Raw genomic sequence first — 20,745 nt, forward strand, 5'->3', positions numbered from 1 at the left:
CTAGGTTGGTCATAAATTTTCTTCCAAGGAGTAAGCGTCTTCTAATTTCATGGCTACAATCACCATCTGCAGTGATTTTGGAGCCCCCCAAAATAAAGTCTGACACTGTTTCCACTGTTTCCCCATCTATTTACCATGAAGTGATGGGACCAGATGCCATGATCTTCGTTTTCTGAATGTTGAGCTTTAAGCCAACTTTTTCACTCTCCTCTTTCACTTTCATCAAGAGGCTTTTTAGTTCCTCTTTACTTTCTGCCATAAGGGTGGTGTCATCTGCATATCTGAGGTTATTGATATTTCTCCCAGCAATCTTGATTCCAGCTTGTGTTTCTTCCAGTCCAGTGTTTCTCATGATGTACTCTGCATAGAAGTTAAATAAGCAGAGTGACAATATACAGCCTTGATGTACTCCTTTTCCTATTTGGAACCAGTCTGTTGTTCCATGTCCAGTTCTAACTGTTGCTTCCTGACCTGCATATAGGTTTCTCAAGAGGCAGGTCAGGTGGTCTGATATCCCCTTCTCTTTCAGAATTTTCCACAGTTTATTGTGATCCACACAGTCAAAGGCTTTGGCATAGTCAATAAAGCAGAAATAGATGTTTTTCTGGAACTCTCTTGCTTTTTCCATGATCCAGGAGATGTTCAATTTGATCTCTGGTTCGTCTGCCTTTTCTAAAACCAGCGTGAACATCTGGAATTTCACAGTTCATGTATTGCTGAAGCCTGGCTTGGAGAATTTTGAGCATTACTTTACTAGCATGTGAGATGAGTGCAATTGTGCGGCAGTTTGAGCATTCTTTGGCATTGCCTTTCTTTGGGATTGGAATGAAAACGGACCTTTTCCAGTCCTATCGCCACTGCTGAGTTTTCCAGATTTACTGACATATTGAGTGCAGCACTTTCACAGCATCATCTTCCAGGATTTGAAATAGTTCAACTGGAATTCCATCACCTCCACTAGCTTTGTTCATAGTGATGCTTTCTAAGGCCCACTTGGCTTCACATTCCAGGATGTCTGGCTCTAGCTGAGTGATCACAGCATCGTGATTATCTGGGTCGTGAAGTTCTTTTTTGTACAGTTCTTCTGTGTATTCTTGCCACCTCTTCTTAATATCTTCTGCTTCTGTTAGGTCCATACCATTTCTGTCCTTTATCGAGCCCATCTTTGCATGAAATGTTCCCTTGGTAGCTCTAATTTTCTTGAAGAGATCTCTAGTCTTTCCCATTCTATTGTTTTCCTCTATTTCTTTGCATTGATCACAGGCTTTCTTATCTCTTCTTGCTATTCTTTGAAACTCTGTATTCAAATGCTTATATCTTTCCTTTTCTCCTTTGCTTTTCACTTCTCTTCTTTTCACAGCTATTTGTAATGCCTCCCCAGACAGCCATTTTGCTTTTTTGCATGTCTTTTCCATGGGGATGGTCTTGATCCCTGTCTCCTGTACAATGTCATGAACCTCATTCCATAGTTCATCAGGCACTCTATCTATCAGATCTAGTCCCTTAAATCTATTTCTCACTTCCACCGTATAATCATAAGGGATTTGATTTAGGTCATGCCTGAATGGTCTGGTGGTTTTCCCTACTTTCTTCAATTTAAGTCTGAATTTGGCAATAAAGAGTTCATCATCTGAGCCACAGTCAGCTCCTGGTCTTGTTTTTGTTGACTGTATAGAGCTTCTCCATCTTTTGCTGCAGAGAATATAATCAGTCTTTCGGTGTTGACCATCTGGTGATGTCCAAGTGTAGAATCTTCTCTTTTGTTGTTGGAAGAGGGTGTTTGCTATGACCAGTGCATTATCTTGGCAAAACTCTATTAGTCTTTGCCCTGCTTCATTCCGTATTCCAAGGCCAAATTTGCCTGTTACTCCAGATGTTTCTTGACTTCCTACTTTTGCATTCCAGTCTCCTATAAAAAGGACATCTTTTTTGGGTGTTACTTCTAAAAGGTCTTGTAGGTCTTCATAGAACTGTTTAACTTCAGCTTCTTCAGCATTATTGGTTGGGGCATAGACTTGGATTACTGTGATATTGAATGGTTTGCCTTGGAGATGAACAGAGATCATTCTGTCGTTTTTGAGATTGCATCCAAGTACTGCATTTCGGACTCTTTTGTTGACCATGATGGCTACTCCATTTCTTCTGAGGGGTTCCTGCCCACAGAGTAGATATAGCGGTCATCTGATCCAGTCCATTTTAGTTTGCTGATTCCTAGAATTGTTGACGTTCACCCTTGCCATCTCTTGTTTGACCGCTTCCAATTTGCCTTGATTCATAGACCTGACATTCCAGGTTGCTATGCAATATTGCTCTTTACAGCATTGGACCTTGCTTCTATCACCAGTCACATTCACAACTGGGTATTGTTTTTGCTTTGGCTCCCTCCCTTCATTCTTTCTGGAGTTATTTCTCCACTGATCTCCAGCAGCATATTGGGCACCTACTGACCTGGGGAGTTCCTCTTTCAGTATCCTATCGTTTTCCTTTTCATACTGTTCATGGGGTTCCCAAGGCAAGAATACTGAAGTGGTTTTCCATTCCCTTCTCCAGTGGACCACATTCTGTCAGACCTCTCCACCATGACCTGCCCGTCTTGGGTGGCCCCACGGGCATGGCTTAGTTTCACTGAGTTAGACAAGGCTGTGGTCCTACTGTGATTAGATTGACCAGTTTTCTATGAGTATGGTTTCAGGGTGTCTGCCCTCTGATGCCCTCTTGCAACACCTACTGTCTTACTTGGGTTTCTCTTACCTTGGACGTGGGGCATCTCTTCACGGCTTTTTCTCTACACATTTATATAAACATACTCCGCACACATGCGCACTAAGCAACTCCTCATGTGTCATATCGCCAGTCCTCACAGCTTTGCAATGACTCTGCCAACAGGATGAAAATAACTGACATCACTGTTTCCACATGAGCTGCTAAGGCTCTAAGAAGAGAAATGACCAGACACATGGACTGGCTAAGGAGCAGAGTCTGAATTTGGCATGTCCAGCCCCAAGGCCATGCTCTTCCTGTAAACTAGAGACTAATAGGGGCTGCAGCTGACTCCACTGTGCCCCCAGCACTGTGGCGATACTGGGCCTCTTTCAGCACTTCACCCTGAGACGGGTGCATGCGTGCGTACTAAGTCGCTTCAGTCATGTCCAACTCCGTGCGGCCCTATGGACTGTAGCCTGCCAGGCTCCTCTGTCCATGGGATTCTCCAGGCAAGAATATGGAGTGGGTTGCCATGCCCACCTCCAGGGGGCCTTCCCAACGCAGGGATCAAACCCGTGTCTCTTATGTCTTCTGCATTGGCAGGCAGGTTCTTTACCTCTAGCGCCACCTGGGAAGCCCGAGGGAGATGGGTGCTGCTGCTGCTAAGCTGCTTCAGTTGTGTCCGACTCTGTGCGACCCCATAGACGGCCTCCTACCAGGCTCCCCCGTCCCTGGGATTCTCCAGGCAAGAACACTGGAGTGGGTTGCCATTTCCTTCTCCAATGCATGAAAGTGAAAAGTGAAAGTGAAGTCGCTCAGTCGTGTCCAACTCTTAGCAACCTCATGGACTGCAGCCTATCAGGCTCCTCTGTCCATGGGATTTTCCAGGCAAGAGTACTGGAGTGGGGTGTCATTGCCTTCTCCAAGGAGATGGGTATGTCCTCCCAATTCTAGGATGTGGGCGAGCAGCTGGGGGCTCCTCACCAGGAAGTGCACGTTTTCTGGACAGTAAGATACTTGAGGACACGCTGGGGCATGTGGGCCACTTGGCCTGGACCCATGGAGAGTGTAGTCCTCTTGCTCGAGTTCCTTGTGTGTGCCCAGGGAGGGTGAGACACAGGGCTGAGCATCTCTCAGAAAGCCTGCGCCTTACCGTCCACTGAGCCTGCTGAGAGTGAGTGGCTTGAGCTCCCTGCCCATCTGCCCACCCCTGCCCTGCAGTGTCAGAGCTCGGTCACCCATGCTCTCATTTTCCCGTGGTGTTGGCGGTCTGCCCTTTCTGCCCACCAGCTTCACAGTCTAGGGAAGGGAAGGAGGCAGTGACCACTCAGACTTTCCACTTAATTACAGCGCTACACCAGTCACCCCCCTCCTCCCACCTTGTCCTTGTGCATGAGGATCAGGCTCCTATTTTCAAAGGACATACTGGTAGGTTCCACGGTCAGGCCCTGCAAGTCTGGACATAGTACAGGTTCACGAGGGAGGGAAGGCAGTCACGGGCTTGACGAGTAGGTGCACAGCTATCCCAGTCTCTTTCCCCCCAGGGTTCCAGCACCAGGGACAGCATCCACCTAGCCTCTGCCCACACTTTTCCTCTGTCTGGAAACTGCCAAGAAAATCTTTGTCCCGCTCATCCAGCAGCTTGACCCATCGAACGGGTCTATGACTGACAGGTCCTTCTCCATTACTCAGAAATATCTGTTAGGATGACACACACCAAGACAGCACACAGAGCTCTCCTGAATATAATAAGCTCAAGAAGTCCAAGACCTGGAGCCAACAGCTGACAATTGAAAGCAACAAATGGCAAAAATCTTCCAGCTCCTTGGGTCAGCTTTACCTTCTGAGATGGTCTCCAACCTTGCTTAGCTCACCGGGCCCACTGAAGACAAATGGATACCTTCTCCAGCTGCCCTTCTCTGCTCTGCCAGGCCCTTCTCTTCCTGCTGTAGTTGGCTCTTCTGGATCTAGCTTGCAGTGTTGTCCAGCCAAAGATCCTCCTCCCCTGTCTGGGGAGGGGAGAAGTTACCTCTCAGGGAAACGCTGGCCCAGCTGGCACCCCACTCCCCAACCCACAGTTCGTGAGCGCTTGATGACATCCTCAGGCTGCCTCCATCCTTACCTGCCCTGGCCTGTACCCTTCATCTCTGGTTCAGCAAGCTCTTTTTCTTAAGTTGTTCTCACATCCCAGCATCCCAGGCCCATGGGGTTGATGATATCACATACCACAGACACCTGCTGAGTACCAGGCATTGGATGGGGGTCCCATACGTGGGGTTATGCCAGACCGCATGGCTGGAAGAGATGAAGGAGCCCATCTCCCAGCCTCCTTTCAGCTCAGAGGGCCATTGGGAATAATTAAGAAAGGAAAACTGGCCTGGGGGTCAGGGATATGGGTGTTAGTCTTGCACTGGTCTCTCACTAGCTATGTGGCACCCTTTCCTCTTGGGACTGCAGTGTCCTCTGCTGTAAGAGAGGGGCTTAAATGGGGTGCTTTAGAAAGTCTTTCCAACTCCAAGTCTGTCTCTGAAAGCCTCCTGGGCTACTGCCCAGGGATCACCTCTCTTAGGAAAGAAAAGAGGAAACAGCAGAGATCTTTTTCCCAGCTTCTCATTACCCTTTCTAGGTCTTCATGATGCTAAATGATGAAGCATGACTAGATCTGGTTCTGGCACCAGAAGCTGAAGGAGAAAAAGGTGTAACTCTGTGCTGAGAACACAGGCCCCAAGGTCTGCCAGCTCACGGCTCCAGCCTCTCCCGAGTGCTGTGACATTTAAAGTGGCAGAGGCTGTGGGCTTCTGCCCTGCACTCTCCGGGTAGACACTTCTGAAGTATTCTAAGGTCCACAGCTCCCATGGATAGGCTGGGACTGCCTTTGCAGCTTCACTGAACTTACATTCTCCTCTGCTTGCTCTTGCTTCCTTTGCGTCTTTAAGGTATTGATCCTACGGGCTCTAGAGATCTCCCCAGTAGCTTCCTATACATAAACATTGACCCCAGAGGTCTCAGGGAACTAGACCTATAGGAAAATAACTCATGGCCTAGAGGGTACTTTGTGATCTGGTCTCTGCCAATCTTTCTAGTCTTATTTCCTTCCAGTGGCCCCCTTGCACTCTATTCTTCAGCCTCATTGAACTCTCAGTTCCCCCAAACCAAGTTCTTTCTCTCTTGCATTGTGCAAATTTGTGCATGTTTTCACATAATTTATTCAACAAATATTCATTATGCTACTAATCAGTCATGATGCCATCAGGAAAGAGATGGCATACTCAAAAGGGGGAACTGAAGTTTAATGAAGAGGCTATTTAAAAGATGTAAGCAGGATTTGGGGGAATTAGCAAAGCATCCTAAGATTAACAGCAGTGGGAAGCTCCTAGTGGGATGGGGAAACGGGAAGCGTGGCTAGTGGAAGCTACACTGCCAGAGCTGTAGCTCCAGACGAGAGCCCTCAGACAGGAGCTGTGACTTTCGGGAAGTGGACAGCCAACCCAGCCCAGCTGGAAGTGAGATATGGTGAAAAATCCCCCAATCTCTGTCTCCTGCCACCCTCCAAACTCCCACTGGTACAGCTGAACCCAATGGGAAACCCCAGAGAAAAAGGCGTGGCCCACAGAGCGGGGTGGAGGTAAGAGTGCGTGTGGAGGGGCAAGCAAGCACTCAGTGCAACCCCTGCTGTGCCCCCAACATGGAGACAGAGCTGCAGTGCCTGCGGGCTGCTCACAGGCTCAGAGGGGAACGGTCTCCCTCAGTGGGTCAATAAACAGCAACAAAAATACCAACCACTTTCGTGCTTACAACAAACACTTATTAAAAATTCACCATGAGCTAGTCATAAAGTAAGTTCCCACAACTTTTTTAAAACTGGCATCATATGGACCATGCTCTCTGCCCACAATGTAATTGCTATAAATCATTAACAAAGAAGGAATTTATCCTCATAGTCAGGATTTTAAAAACATGCCTCTGTAAAACTTGGGGCAAAGAAGAAATCACAATGGCAATTAGAAGACAGTTAAAACTGAATGATGACAAAAATGTTACAGATTAAAATTTATGGGATACAGCAATAGTTTGTATTTAAAGGGAGATTCTGAACATAAATGCTTACATTAGAAAAGAAGAAAGGTTGAAAATTCATAAGCTAAGCATCCAACTTAAGAAGATGGGGGATGGATAATAGAAAAACCCTAAAAAAGAGAACAAAAAGGACAATTAAGACGAGCAGAAATTAATGAAACAGAAAACAGAGGTACAATGGGGAAACAACCAAACCAAAAGCTGGCTCTCCGAGAAAAAGCAAGTAGCTCAGCTGCAGTACACATGCACGTCAGAATGGTACACGGCAGTAAAAACGGAGGTACTACAGTGCCAACAGATTGGCTCTGATAAAATCAGAGGCTTGTGAGTGAGAATAAAAAGCTACAGAAGCTTAAGGTTAAGGCATCATCCACTCAGTGGACATGGGTTTGGGTGGACTCCAGGAGTTGGTGGTGGACAGGGAAGCCTGGCGTGCTGTGGCTCATGGGGTCGCAAAGAGCTGGACACAACTGAGCGACTGAACTGAACTGAAAACTATTTTTTATTCATTTATTTGGCTGTGCTGGTCTTACTGGTGGGACAGGATTTTGTCTTTGCTGTGGTGTGCAGGGTATTTAGTTTCAGGATGCGGGATCTGAGCTCCCTGATCTGCAATCAAACCCGGGCCACGTGAATAGGGAACATGGAGTCTTCACCACTGGACCACCAGTGAAGTCACCTATATCCAATCTCTTGTAATAAACTATAATGGAATAGAATATAAAAAAGAATATGCGTATGTGTAACTGAAATACTTCTGAACACCAGAAACTAATGCAACATTGTAAATCAACTACACTTCGATTTTTTTAAAGGCCTCTGGTATAGCACATTGCTGGTTGCTTGAGTGTTTTTATGGTTAATCTCATTGAGAAGCCTTGGTAAGAAAACAAGGAAATGGGAAGAAAGGAAATAAAAACCAAGGTCTTCTTACAATGAAAGCAAGCCCAGAGGTTGAAAAATGAACTTCCCAGAAACCTGTTTCCCCTCCATGCACAGGCTCCAATCTATAAACCTCCTTCCGTGACCTTGCCGCCCAGGAGTGCCAGAAGGGTGGATGTAAACATTAAGCAGCCCAAGAGGTGACCTACGGCAGGCACTTGTCACCTGGAGCCTGTCCTGAGTCTGTGTTCCTTTTCTAGCAGTTCTTTGATTACCTTTCAGGAATCACGTCTTCTCCACTGAATGTGGTTTTGGTGAGCAGGCAGATTGAGGTGCCGGGCTCCCACCGTGGGATCTGGAGGAGAGAGCCTTCCAACCCAGAGCCAGTACAGAGAGGACATGGGCCTGGGGCTGTGCTGGGCCAGCTGAGAACACCCTCCCTGGCAGCACACGCGTCAGGATGGAGACCGTTCTTCACAGCCACCATGAAAATTTGCTCCAGTTCCGACTGGCTGATTTGATGAGTCTGAATTTACAGTTTCCTATTGATTTTGTGAGCCTCTGATGTCTTTCCAATACATATTTCCTTTCTCCTAAATTAGCCATTTCATTCATTTTCTAAAATTACAATAAAAATAGATGTTCATAGTAGATGAACAACAACAGAAATTCAATCCACTAGAAGTTGGACATTCTCTCCCTAGGAAAGCCACTGTTATCATTTGATATATATCCTTACAAACTTTTCTCTGTGTACATATAGAGAGATGGACTAGATCTCTAGATAATTTGGAGTTATGGGAGAATGGAAGAGGTTTTACCAAAAAAAAGAGGTCACACTAAATATATTCTTATATATGTATATTTTTTATAGGATGATATAGTATAAACATCTTCCCTCGTCAGTACAGAGAAATTTACACCATTCCTTTTAGTGGCTGCATAGCAATCCATGGTGTAAGAACCAGAATTTAATCATCCCCTCTTGTCATACATTAACATTGCCTCCAACTTTTTAGTATTGCAAATAGTGACGAAATAAATACTTACACTTACACACCCCTTCATGGGTCCCAGCCTTGTCATGGCAAAGAGGCTTACATAATTCATGCTATGCAAGGCTACCCCACATGGATGGGTCATAGTGAAGAGTTCTGACAAAATGTGATCCACTGGAGAAGGAAATGGCAACCCACTCCAGTATTCTTGCCACGAGAACCCCATAGAGAGACAAAAAGACAGGACACTAGATGAGCTTCCCCCACCCCCGCATCGGTTGGAATGTGTCCAGTATGTAACTGGCGAAGTAGGTGCTGGTGGTTTAGTTGCTAAGTCATGTCCAACTCTTGGGATCCCGTGGACTGTAGTCAGCTAGGCTCTGCTGTCCATGGATTTCCTAGGCAAGGATACTGGAGTGGGTTGCCGTTTCCTTCTCCAGAGGCTCTTCTTGACCCAGGGATCAAGCCCAGTCTCCTGCATTATCGCAGATTCTTTACCAACTGAGCCACCGGGGAAGCCCCTACTCGGGAAGCGCAGAGGGCAAACACTAGTAGCTCCAGAAAGAATGGCGCGTTTGGGCAAAGCAGAAACAACACGCAGCTGGGGGTGTGTCTGGCAGCGAAAGGAAAATCGGATGCTGTCAAGAACAATATTGCATAGGAACCTGTACCTTTGGGTCCATGAACTGGATGTGGTTAAACAGGAGAAGGCAAGATTGAACACTGACATCTTAGGAATCAGGGAACTAAAACGGACAGGATGGTCAGACTTAATTCAGACGACCATCGTATCTACTACTGTGGGCAAGAACCCCTCAGAAGAAACGAAGCAGCCTTCACAGTTAACAAGAGTGCAAAATACAATGCTTGGGTGCACCTTCAAAAATAACAGGATGATCTCATTTCTAAGGCGAACCATTCAACACCACAGTAATCCAAGTCTATGCCCCAACCAGTCACGCCAGAAGAGCTGAAGCTGACCAGTTCTATGAAGACCTACATGAACTTGTAGAACACCAAAAAGAAGATGTCCTTTTCATTATATGGGATTGGAATGCAAAAGTAGCAAGTCAAGAGATACCCAGAATAACAGGCAAGTTTGATGCTGGAGTACAGAAAAATGCAGCAGAGCAAAGGCTAACAGAGTTTTGTTAAGAAAACATGCTGGTCATAGCAAATGCCCTTTTCCAACAACTTAAGAGATGACTTTACACATGGACATCACCAGATGGTCAATTTGAAATCACGTTGATTATGTTTTTGGCAGCTGAAGATGGAGAAACTCTATAAATCAGCAAAAACAAGACCTGGAGCTGACTGTGGCTCAGATCGTGAGCTCCTTATTGAAAAATTCAAGCTTAAATTGAAGAAAGTAAGGAAAACCATTAGGCCATTGACGTATGACCTAAATCAAATTCCTTCTGATTATACAGTGGAGATGATGAATAGATTCAAGGGATTAGATCTGGTAGACAGAGTGCCTGAAGAACTATGGACAGAGGTTCATAACATTGTACAGGAGGCAATGTTATGGTCCAGAACCATCCCCTAGAAAAAGAAATGCAAAAAGGCAAAGCGGTTGTCGGAGAAAGGGAAAGATATACCCTACTGAATGCAGAGCTCCAGAGAAGAGCAAGGAGAGATAAGAAGGTTTTCCTAAATAAGCAATGCAAAGAAACAGAGGAAAACAATGGAATGGGAAAGACTAGAGATCTCTCCAAGCAAACTGGGAGAAATTAAGGGAACATTTCATGCAAGGATGAGCATGATAAAGGAAAGAAACAGTAAGGACCTAATAGAAGCAGAAGAGATTAAGAAAAGGTGGCAAGAATACACAGAACTGTACAAAAAAGGTCTAGGTCATTCACCTAGAGTTGGGTGTCCTGGAACATGAGGTCAAGTGGGCCTTAGGAAGCATCACTACAAAGCTAGTGAAGGTGTCAGAATGCCAGGTGAGCTATTTAAAATCCTCAAAGACAATGCTGTTAAAGTGTTACACGCAATTGTCAACAATTTGGAAAACTCAGCAGTGGCCACAGGATTGGAAAAGGTCAGTTTTCATTCCAATCCCAAAGAAGAGCAATGCCAAAGAATGTTCAATTGTACAATTGTGTTCATTTCACATGCTAGTAAAGTTATGCTCAAAATCCTTCAAGCTAGGCTTCAGCAGTACGTAAATCAAGAAATTCCAGATGTACAAGCTGGGTTTCGAAGAGATAGAAGAACCAGAGATCAAATTGCCAACATTTGCTGGATCATGGAAAAAGAAGGGAATTCCCGAAAAACATCTGCTTCAGCATCCCTGACTATGCTAAAGCCTTTGACTGTGTGGATCACAACAAACTGTGGAATATTTAGAGAGATGGGAATACCAGACCACCCTACCATCTCCTGAGAAATCTGTATGCAGGTCAAGAAGCAACAGTTAGAACCAGACATGGTGCAACTGACTAATTAAAAACTGGGAAAGGAGTATGACAAGGCTGTATTATTGTGACCCTGCTTATTTAACTTATATGTGGAGTACATCATTCAAAATGCCAGGCTGGATAAATCACAAGTTAGAATCAAGACTGCTGGGAGAAATAACAACAACCTCAGATATGCAGATGATAACACTCTAATGGCAGAAAGTGAAGAACTAAAGAGCCTCCTGATAAGGGTCAAAGAGGGGAGTAAAAAAGCTGGTTTAAAACTCAACATTCAAAAAACTAAGATCATGACATCTGGTCCCATCACTTCATGGCAAATAGATGGGGAAACAATGGAAACAGTGACAGACTTTATTTTCTTGGGCTCCAAAATCACTGCAGATGGTGACTGCAGCCATGAAATTAAAACGCTTGCTCCTGGGAAGTAAAGCTGTGACAAACCTAGGCAGTGTATTAAAAAGCAGAGACATCACCTTGCCAATAAAGGTCTGTAGAGTCAAAGCTATGGTTTTTCCAGTAGTCATGTATGAATATAAGAGTTGGATCTAAAGAAGGCTGAGTGCCGAAGAACTGATGTTTTTGAATTGTGATGCTGGAGAAGACTCTTCAGAGTCCCATGGACAGCAAGGAGAACAAACCAGTCAATCCTAAAGGAAATCAACCCTGAATATTTATCGGAAGGAGTGATGCTGAAGCTGAAGCTGCAATACTTTGGCCACGTGATGCGAAAAGCCAACTCACTGGAAAAGAACCTGATGCTGGGAAAGATTGAAGGAAAAGGAAAAGGGGGCAGCAGAGGGTGAGACAGTTAGCATCACCAACTCAAGGGACATGAATTTGAGCAAACCCCAGGAGACGTGAGGACAGAGGAGACTGGTGTGCTGCAGTTCTCGGGGTTGCAAAGAGTTGGACATCCCTTAGTGACTGAACAACAACAAATCACAAGCAGTTACAGCAAAAAGTGAAGCAGCTATGGAGTCTAATGTAATCCAAAACAAAGCACAACACACACCTGCCCCTGGGAGAAGGCATGCTCCATGCTGACAGCCCCTGGTGGTTACAGATATTGCTGCTTGCTGGTAGAGGCCTATGACGGTGTCCATTGGGCACTGCCAAGGAAGCAAATCTGAAGAGCAGCTTGAGCCTAAAAAGAAGTTCAAATATTCCAAATGCAGAGAGGCCCATATTTGTATTCCATGCACCAAATGTCTCAGAGTGTAATGAAGAGTAGCCAGGCTTGTGCACAAATTTAGAATGTTGCAAGTTCCTGCTGGAGAGAGGCTGGTGCAAAGGGTGTGAACCCAGGAGAGGCTCTGGAAAATAAATTGCTATCACTGCACTTTTCCCCCTTCTCCTCTGCTGTCCTACCTCCCCTTCCTGGGCCCCGCCCTCTGGTCATGTCAAGTGCCCAGGGACTGGGAGTGAACCATGGGGAAGAGTAACACGTTCGGTCAATCTTTAAGGCAAACTGAAAGACCTCTAGGAGCCCAGTGGAAATGGAATGGAATAGGGAGCATCCGGTAGACATAGCGAGGGAAGGGAAAACAAAAGCCAAATAGATGTAAACCTAAAATGTTAATGTGATCTTTATTATACAGCACATCTGGTGTGTGTGCATCCCAGAAGCACACTCTATAAAACCAAGTCCAGCCATTCAGAATTACACTAAGTGAAGACGTAACCCATAGTTGCATGGCTTGAAAATATACACAATTAACACTGTCCTGCTGTAACAATATCATGGATAGAGACTGGGAGCACAAGAGGGGAGAGAGTGTAAGAACTGGAGTTTGTGCCTGACTAATTTTCTCTTGTTATTGCACTTTTATTCTACATATTTAGTATATTACACTTTTATTTAACACTGTAATAATAAACATTAGTCCTTTAAAACAAACACACAAAAACATTACATAAAGACAAAAGACAACAAGCTATCCAGACCGGTTTCCAATGTCAGGGGTTCACACATAGTCTGTTTTCCATCAGCTCAGTTGGACTGGATGTTAACAAAGCAGATAAAGTTAAAAATAAAACCGTTTTAAGAACAGTAGTGCTATTTAAAATCCCCAAGGGAGTTTGCCATACAAGTTTCTCAAGGTTACTCCCACCTAACCCACTTAAGCACCCACTAGCCCTAACCCACCCCACCCTCATATTTAGAAGGATAAACCCTCTTTTTTTCTTTTAAAGAAAAAGTGGGTTATTTGATCCAGCAAATCCAAAAATCAAGCTTTGAAAACTCAAAGAAAGCAACTACTCTCTTGGCAATGGACTCTTGGAGGGCCATTTATCCCACTCTGATGCAGTATGAACTTCCTGACTAGTCAGATGGAATACCACGCATGCCTTCTCTCCAAAGCAAGGCCAGGGGGAGTCTATTCCCCAAAGTGCTATTACAATCACCAACCCCCTTGGCTTCTCAGTGCTAAATAATAAGCCAAAAAATAAAGTGTCGTTCAGTGCAGTTATCACTTTGCAGCCCTGCTACCCCAAACCACTTCTCCAATCAGGGAAAAACTTTCTCGATGCCTCTTTGGCAGCTCAAGCAAAAATGCAAAAAAAAAATGCAATGGAGAGCTGACAGGTAGGAGCTGAGAGTTGTACAGTCCACGTTTCTATCTGTGGCAGTAATATAGCCTTCCCTTTCACTCTTTTTAGTGTTAAAAATTGGGAGAAGCTGCTGCCTAGGTTCTGTCCCTTTAAAACTGATGGGAGTCACAAATGACTTCTTTGGTCTGGGAAGAACCAGCATAGCCCTCCTTTCCAGAGAAGGGAAAGGCTTTTGCTCAATGAGCCCTGCTCTGCAGAGGATCCAGGGAACTAGGGCATGTCTAGGGAAATCCACCCCAACGTGCATCCCTCAGTCTGCCCAGACCAACCTGGCTGCCAGCTCCCTCGGCCACAGCAGCTACTCTGGAGCCCCAGGCCCCGCTGTGTCTCCTGACTGCTCGGCAGGAAGGTTCCTCAGCCAGTTCTGAAGCAAAAGAAGGGACCAGACTTCAAGCGCATTAAAAGTGGCCAGGTGGTCAGTTTCAGGCTGAGGTGAATTTCCCTAATTCAGGTGCCAAGAAGGAGGGAACATAGTAAGGATAATTCTTCTCTCCACCCTTCCTCCTACCCCAGCCACAATCTCACCTCATCACGTGGGAACACAGACAACCAAAGCTAGGAGGTAAAATCTTTAAGACTTTGGTCTTGTGGAGCCCTCTACAGCCCAAGTACTGCCAGACTTCTTTGAATATCTAGTGTCTTCCCAAGTAATATACAATACAGTACATTTCATGGCATTCCATCACTTAAATAATGGTGCCAAGGAATAAAGAACCCAAAATTAGTGGACATTGTTATTAAACAAAAGCAAAGTATAAACACGTTATACATATGTATTCCTGTACTCAGCCTGCTGAGTGTTTAAATAACACTTCCAAATATCTACACCTGGACTATGGCTAGCATGGAGACTTTCAGGAATATTTTGCACCTTTTCTTGGAATACTTTTTAAAAAATGAACTGTAACCACCCATCTCCTTACTAAGCATTAGCCCCTCCCTTGCTTCTCCCTACTCAGGCAAAAGATATGGGGCATCTGCTAGCAAACTAATGTCTGAGAGCAAACTAGGCCACAGGGGATAAACTGAAAAGTGGCTCTGGGTAGAGAAAAACCTAACCTCCCATGTGTAAATAGGAGTATGAACTACTAAGGCTTCAAAGAATGTTGGGAATGTGGGCTCCACAATGGAAGCACAGAGTCCTGATTACAGCTGGAGCTAAAAGACAGTCTGGAAAAGGGAACTGTGGATGACTTTTCTTGAAATTTCATTCAGAAGAGACTTATGCTGATTTTTTTTTTGGCTAAAGAAATAGCTTGGGTACAGGGGACTGCTGGATATGCCAACTCTTCACTATCTGGGAGTCATCTCTGCCTGGGAGTGTCTCAAGTTTCCCAGTAAGCATCAGTCCCCTTGGGAGCTCTCTGTAATGAATAAATGTCAAATTCTTCCCATAGCCAAAAGGTGAGGGGAAGGAAAAAAAAGAGTGAAAGAGAAAGGTCTCTGCTGTCAAGTAGAATCATCGAGTCCTCTGTTTGGCCTCTCAGAATGTGACTTGCATAGCCGGTCCATGATGCCCTGGAGCATAGGCTGGACAATGCCCAAGAGAGGTCTCTGAGAAGGGTCACCATCCCAACAGGCTTCCATCAGCTGCCAGCACTCCTCATCAAACACAGGAAGGCGTTCTGGACGGGCCCCTAGAGAACGGAGCATCGAAATAAGACCAGAGGCAGCGAGAAGGGACCGACACAACGAAGAGGGATGATCGGCTCTGATCAATTACCCAGTTGGGGCTCAGGATGTTAAGCGATACAATAAGCTTTGGCTTCAGCTGCAGTTACCTAGGTTAGAACTTAATAGTAACAGTGATGAGAAACTGGAATATACCTGCATAGGAAGTTGAAGAATTAGACATGTTAAATAAAAAAAGGCTTTCTGAGAATTCAGAACCATGCTGCCTGGAAGGAAAGGTTGGACTCAAATGTCTTTTCTGGATTCCACGATGATTTAAACATGTATGAGGTCACGCTGTGGAGTGGCCAGAGCAGGGGACAGGAGGTGCTGCGGGAGCGGGGGCTTTTAGCGTGCTCCCGCCAGGGGAGTCGGTGAAGCAGGGCTCGTGGCTCTCACCTCTCCGCACATTGTTCCAGAGATGGTCTTTGCTGGCACACCTCTCAAATGCCTCAGGGAGCTTGACAGAGCCTGAGCAGATATACCAGAAGAGAATGCCAAAAGCGTAGACATCCACGGAATTATCATACTTCCCTGCAGCAAGAAAGGGTGACAAGTAGTGAGCAGGGAGGGAGTCAACAGCATCACACTCACCTGCATCAGTGGAGGCCTTTTCACACTTTTTTCAAAAGCCTTTGCTATCCATTATCTCTTACCACAACCCTGTTAGAAAGGACACGTTTATAATGCCCATTTTATACTATGAACAATTATGGCACTGGGAGGGTCAAAGATTAAGAGAACCAAGACTGGAACTTGACAAAGAAGAAGGAAAACAGGCCTTTAATTTTAATGGGACTGTCAAAAAGATTAATCCTGAAAGGTCATATTAGGGAAATAAAATTGGAAAATACAGGTGGGTAAATAGGTTGGAACCAGAACATAAAGATATTTAAAATCAGATAGTCTGGATTCGGTGGGGAGAAGGGGTCATTTATGCTTTAGAGCAGGAGGTAACATGAAGAAAATACTTTAGAAAGATTACTTTTACAACAGTAGGATGAACTGCAGTAGAAACGATCAAAGGAGTTTAAATATGAAGTAGCCAAGATCAAATAATAGAAGTGGGAAGAGCAATTTTTTTAAAGTCAGGGAAAGAAAAATGATGACTGTCCACTTCTTTTCGATGTGTATAAAACTACAGTTAGTACACTGTAGTTAGTGTGTCCAACTAACTCATGATCCTAATGCTGTCGCTCAGCCTTGGCCGACTCTTTGCGACCCCATGGACTGTAACACGTCAGGCTCCATGTGATTCTCCAGGCCAGAATACTGGAGTGGGTTGCCATTTCCTTCTCCAGGGCATCTCCCTGACCAGGGCGCAAACTCGACTCTTCTGCACTGGGAGGCGGATTCCTCACTGAGCCACCGGGAAGCCCGAGCAGCTTCCTACTGGCCACCTATTTCACACGTGGTGGTGTACGTATGTCAGTGAGACTCTTAATTCATCCCACCCTCTCCTTCCCCTGCTGTGTCCACAAGTCCATGCCCTTCACCTGCACCTCTATTCCTGCCCTTCAAATAGGTTCATCACTATCATTTTTCCAGATTCTGTAATATATGTTAATATACGATATTTTTCTATTTCTGACTTTATCAATACTTTTGATTAAATAATTGACTGACTATGGCAATTATGGCACTAACAGCCTAGAGAGACAGCCAGAAGATAGCTGGGGATTCCCATTTATAACTGTCTTTCTTGCTCCTTTACCTCTTCCCTTTTCTCCCTACTTGTCTTGGGTTTCTCCTCTTCTGGTTTCTCCCCTGCCTGTACCAGAACTGCCAGTAGTACTTGTGGGTATCACCTAGTCCGAAGGGTAGCACTTGGTTAAAATACAGAGTTCTACCCAAACCCACTCCCCGCCCTCCGGCTTACCTGTGAAAAGCTCAGGGGCCATATGGATTGGCGTCCCCACAATGCTGCCCGACATCATGGCCTCTGGCTTGCAGAATCCTAAGTCCGTGATCTTGGCACGGTTCTGCTTGTCCAACTGCCGACAAAGCAGAATGACAGTCACCCTATGCCTGGGTCCTGCACACAGTGCTCAGCTGCATACCCAAGCTCAAAAGTAGGCATCTACCTCAGAGCAGCGCTTCCTCAGCTCTGCCTCCAGCCTCCCCGCCTCCAGATCCACTCCCATTCCTTCTTCTCCCTAGACCATAAGCAACCTGGCGCAAGGACTGTCTTTTTCATCTTTGTGTCCCCAGCATATAGCATAGTGCCTGGCACGCATTAGGAGCTTAGCAAATCTTGGAAGAATGAATAAGGGAAGGACATGGGGAGTGTTTCAGTTCCTGATTATTCTCCTCTGACCTCCAGACCCAGGGCAGAAAGTTGGTATGTAAGAAGGTTGAGGTCCTTTGGTCAGCTGAGCGCTTCTTTGACACCCTCAAGTTTCCTTTCCTAAGGAAATCTATGTCTCAGAGGAATAAAGAAGCAACTGTATGTATATATAATGGAATATAACTCAGCCATAAAAGAGAATGGAATGATGCCATTCGCAGTGCCATGGATGGACCTAGAGATTACCAAAAGGAGAGAAGTCGGCCAGACAGAGAAAGACAAGCATATGATGCCACTGCTGTGTGGAATCTAACACACGACACAGATGAACTCACTTACAAAACAGAAGCAGATTCACAGACTTGGAAAGCAAACTTGTGGCTACCAAAGGGGAACGGGGAGGCAGAGTGATAAATTAGGAGTTTGGGATTAGCACATACAAACTATACATATAAAACAGATAATCAACGATGTTTATAGCACAGGGAACTATATTCAGTATCTTGTAAAGGCATAAAATTGGTAAGAATATGATAAAAGAATACAGATACGCAGAATGAAATCATTTTAATACCAGAAACTAACACAATGTTATAAATCTTTATGTAACCATAACTGTACTGTGCTCAGTTCAGTTGCTCAGTCGTGTCCGACTCTTTGCGACCCCATGAATCGTAGCACACCAGGCCTCCCTGTCCATCACCAACTCCCGGAGTTCACTCAGACTCATGTCCATTGAGTCGGTGATGCCATCCAGCCATCTCATCCTCTGTCGTCCCCTTCTCCTCCGGCCCCCAATCCCTCCCAGCATGTCTTTTCCAATGAGTCAACTCTTCGCATGAGGTGGCCAAAGGACTGGAGTTTCAGCTTCAGCATCATTCCTTCCAAAAAACACCCAGGGCTGATCTCCTTCAGAATGGACTGGTTGGATCTCCTTGCAGTCCAAGGAACTCTTAAGAGTCCTCTCCAACACCACAGTTCAAAAGCATCAATTCTTCGGCGCTCAGCGTTCTTCACAGTCCAACTCTCACATCCATACATGACCACAGGAAAAACCATAGCCTTGACTAGACGGACCTTTGTTGGCAAAGTAAGGTCTCTGCTTTTCAATATGCTATCTAGGTTGGTCGTAAGTTTTCTTCCAAGGAGTAAGCGTCTTTTAATTTCATGCTGCATTCACCATCTGCAGTGATTCTGGAGCCCCAAAAAATAAAGTCTGACACTGTTTCCACGTTTCCCCATATATTTGCCATGAAGTGATGGGACCAGATGCCATGATCTTCGTATTCTGAATGTTGATTTCTTTTTTTATAGTTTAATGTATTTTAATAGCAAACTTACAGGAACAGCACAGAAGACAGACAACATTAAAAACATGTGCTTGCATGTAGGACAACTCAGTTAGAAAAGTATAGTGAATGGATGGAATCTACTGCATGATAAAAATGCTCCAAACACCATTTAGTTGTAGTCAATAAGAAATTTACTTGTTTTAAAAAAATCCAAATGCTGGCATTGTCCAGAAAAATTTAACAGATTTATAATTGTTATAAAGTTGAACTGCTGAAACTTGTTCACTGAAACATTTTTACTTTCATTAATGCTTTATGTCCTTGCATTTATATTAAAAATTCACACAAATGAAAATGGAAAAACTGCCAATACCTGGTTTCTGTCCCCTATTTTCCACTTGCAATCATATACTTAGGTACCTTTTGACCCCATGGGAAAAAAATATCTAACATTCAGAGCTACCAATAACAGGAAGAAGAGAATTCTTTTTTTAAGAATGAAATGTTTCCCATCATAGTGGATTCTTAAGCACGTTCTCCACGTATGCAGCTTGCTAGCTGGATGTTTTTTGGCATAATTGTTACACGTTTGCCATGGACAGCACACAGGTTGGTGTCTTCAAAAAGGCCAACCAGATAGGCCTCACTTGCCTCCTACAAAGCACCAACAGCTGCACTCTGGAAGCACAGATCTGTTTTGAAGTCCTGAGCAATTTCCCGCACCAGACGCTGGAAGGGAAGTTTGCGAATCAGAAGTTCAGTGGACTTCTGATAATGTCTAAGTTCACGGAGTGCCACGGTACCAGGCCTGTAACGATGAGGTTTCTTCACGCCTCCAGTAGAGGCCGCACTCTTGAGAGAGGCTTTTGTAGCGAGTTGCTTCCTTGGTGCTTTACCACCAGTCGATTTGCAGGCAGTCTGCTTTGTATGAGCCATGGTATAGAGACCTCCTTACTTACCCCCTTTCTCCTTGGGCTGGAGCTCGGCGAGCTAGAGGCGGCGCTGGCACTGGAGAGCAACGGCGGCGCGGCGGTGGCTGCGAACACAATTCTGAATGTTGAGCTTTAAGCCAGCTTTTTCACTCTCCTCCTTCACTTTCATCAAGAGGCTCTATAGTTCTTCTTCACTTTCTGCCGTAAGGGTGGTGTCATCTGCGTATCTGAGGTTATTGATATTTCTCCCGGCAGTCTTGATTCCAGCTTGTGCTTCTTCCAGCCCAGCATTTCTCATGATGTCCTCTGACTATCAGTCCTGTCCGACTCTTTATGACCCCATGGACTGAAGCCTGCCAGGCTCCTCTGTCCATGGAATTTCCCAGGCAAGAATACTGGAGTGGGTTGCCATTTCCTCCTCCAGGGGATCTTCCCGACCCAGGGGCCAAATCCACCCCTCCTGTGTCTCCTGCACTGGCAGGTGGATTCTTTACCACTGAGCCATCAAGGAAGCCCCGATAATGGCGTTTTAATTATGTGGAAGAATGTCTTTTCCTTAAGAGATACAAGCTGAAGTATTTGGGAGCAAAGTTTATTTTAAATCAGTTTAGCTGCTCCCAGCCTTGGCTGCAGCACTTGGGAGCTTCAATCTTTGTTGTGGCATGCAGGGTCTTTAGTTGCAACATGAGAACTCTCAGTTGCAATTATGTGAATCCAGTTCCCCGACCAGGGATTGAACCTCGGCCTCCTGCATTGGTAGCACAGAGTCTTAGCCATGGGTCACCAGGGAATTCCCCAGAAGAAGACCTTTATCTGCAACTTACTCTCATATAGTTTAGTAAAAAATGTGTGTGCATA

General features: G+C 45.1%; 1 protein-coding gene across 4 annotated transcripts in view; it reads right to left on the minus strand.

Moving 5' to 3' along the window:
• DSTYK (dual serine/threonine and tyrosine protein kinase) overlaps positions 12,655–20,745 on the minus strand; it is a 52,968-nt gene continuing 44,877 nt past the window's right edge. For all 4 annotated transcript variants that reach the window (XM_018060045.1, XM_018060042.1, XM_018060043.1 and 1 more), the window contains 3 exons: positions 17,256–17,370; positions 15,776–15,910; positions 12,655–15,342 (listed from right to left, as the gene is read on the minus strand). In XM_018060045.1, the coding sequence (XP_017915534.1) occupies positions 15,155–15,342; positions 15,776–15,910; positions 17,256–17,370 (438 nt within the window). In that variant the 3' untranslated portion in view covers positions 12,655–15,154. The remainder of the gene's footprint in view (positions 15,343–15,775; positions 15,911–17,255; positions 17,371–20,745) is intronic.

This window comes from Capra hircus, chromosome 16, assembly GCF_001704415.2.
Source record: "Capra hircus breed San Clemente chromosome 16, ASM170441v1, whole genome shotgun sequence".
Lineage (NCBI taxonomy): Eukaryota > Metazoa > Chordata > Mammalia > Artiodactyla > Bovidae > Capra > Capra hircus.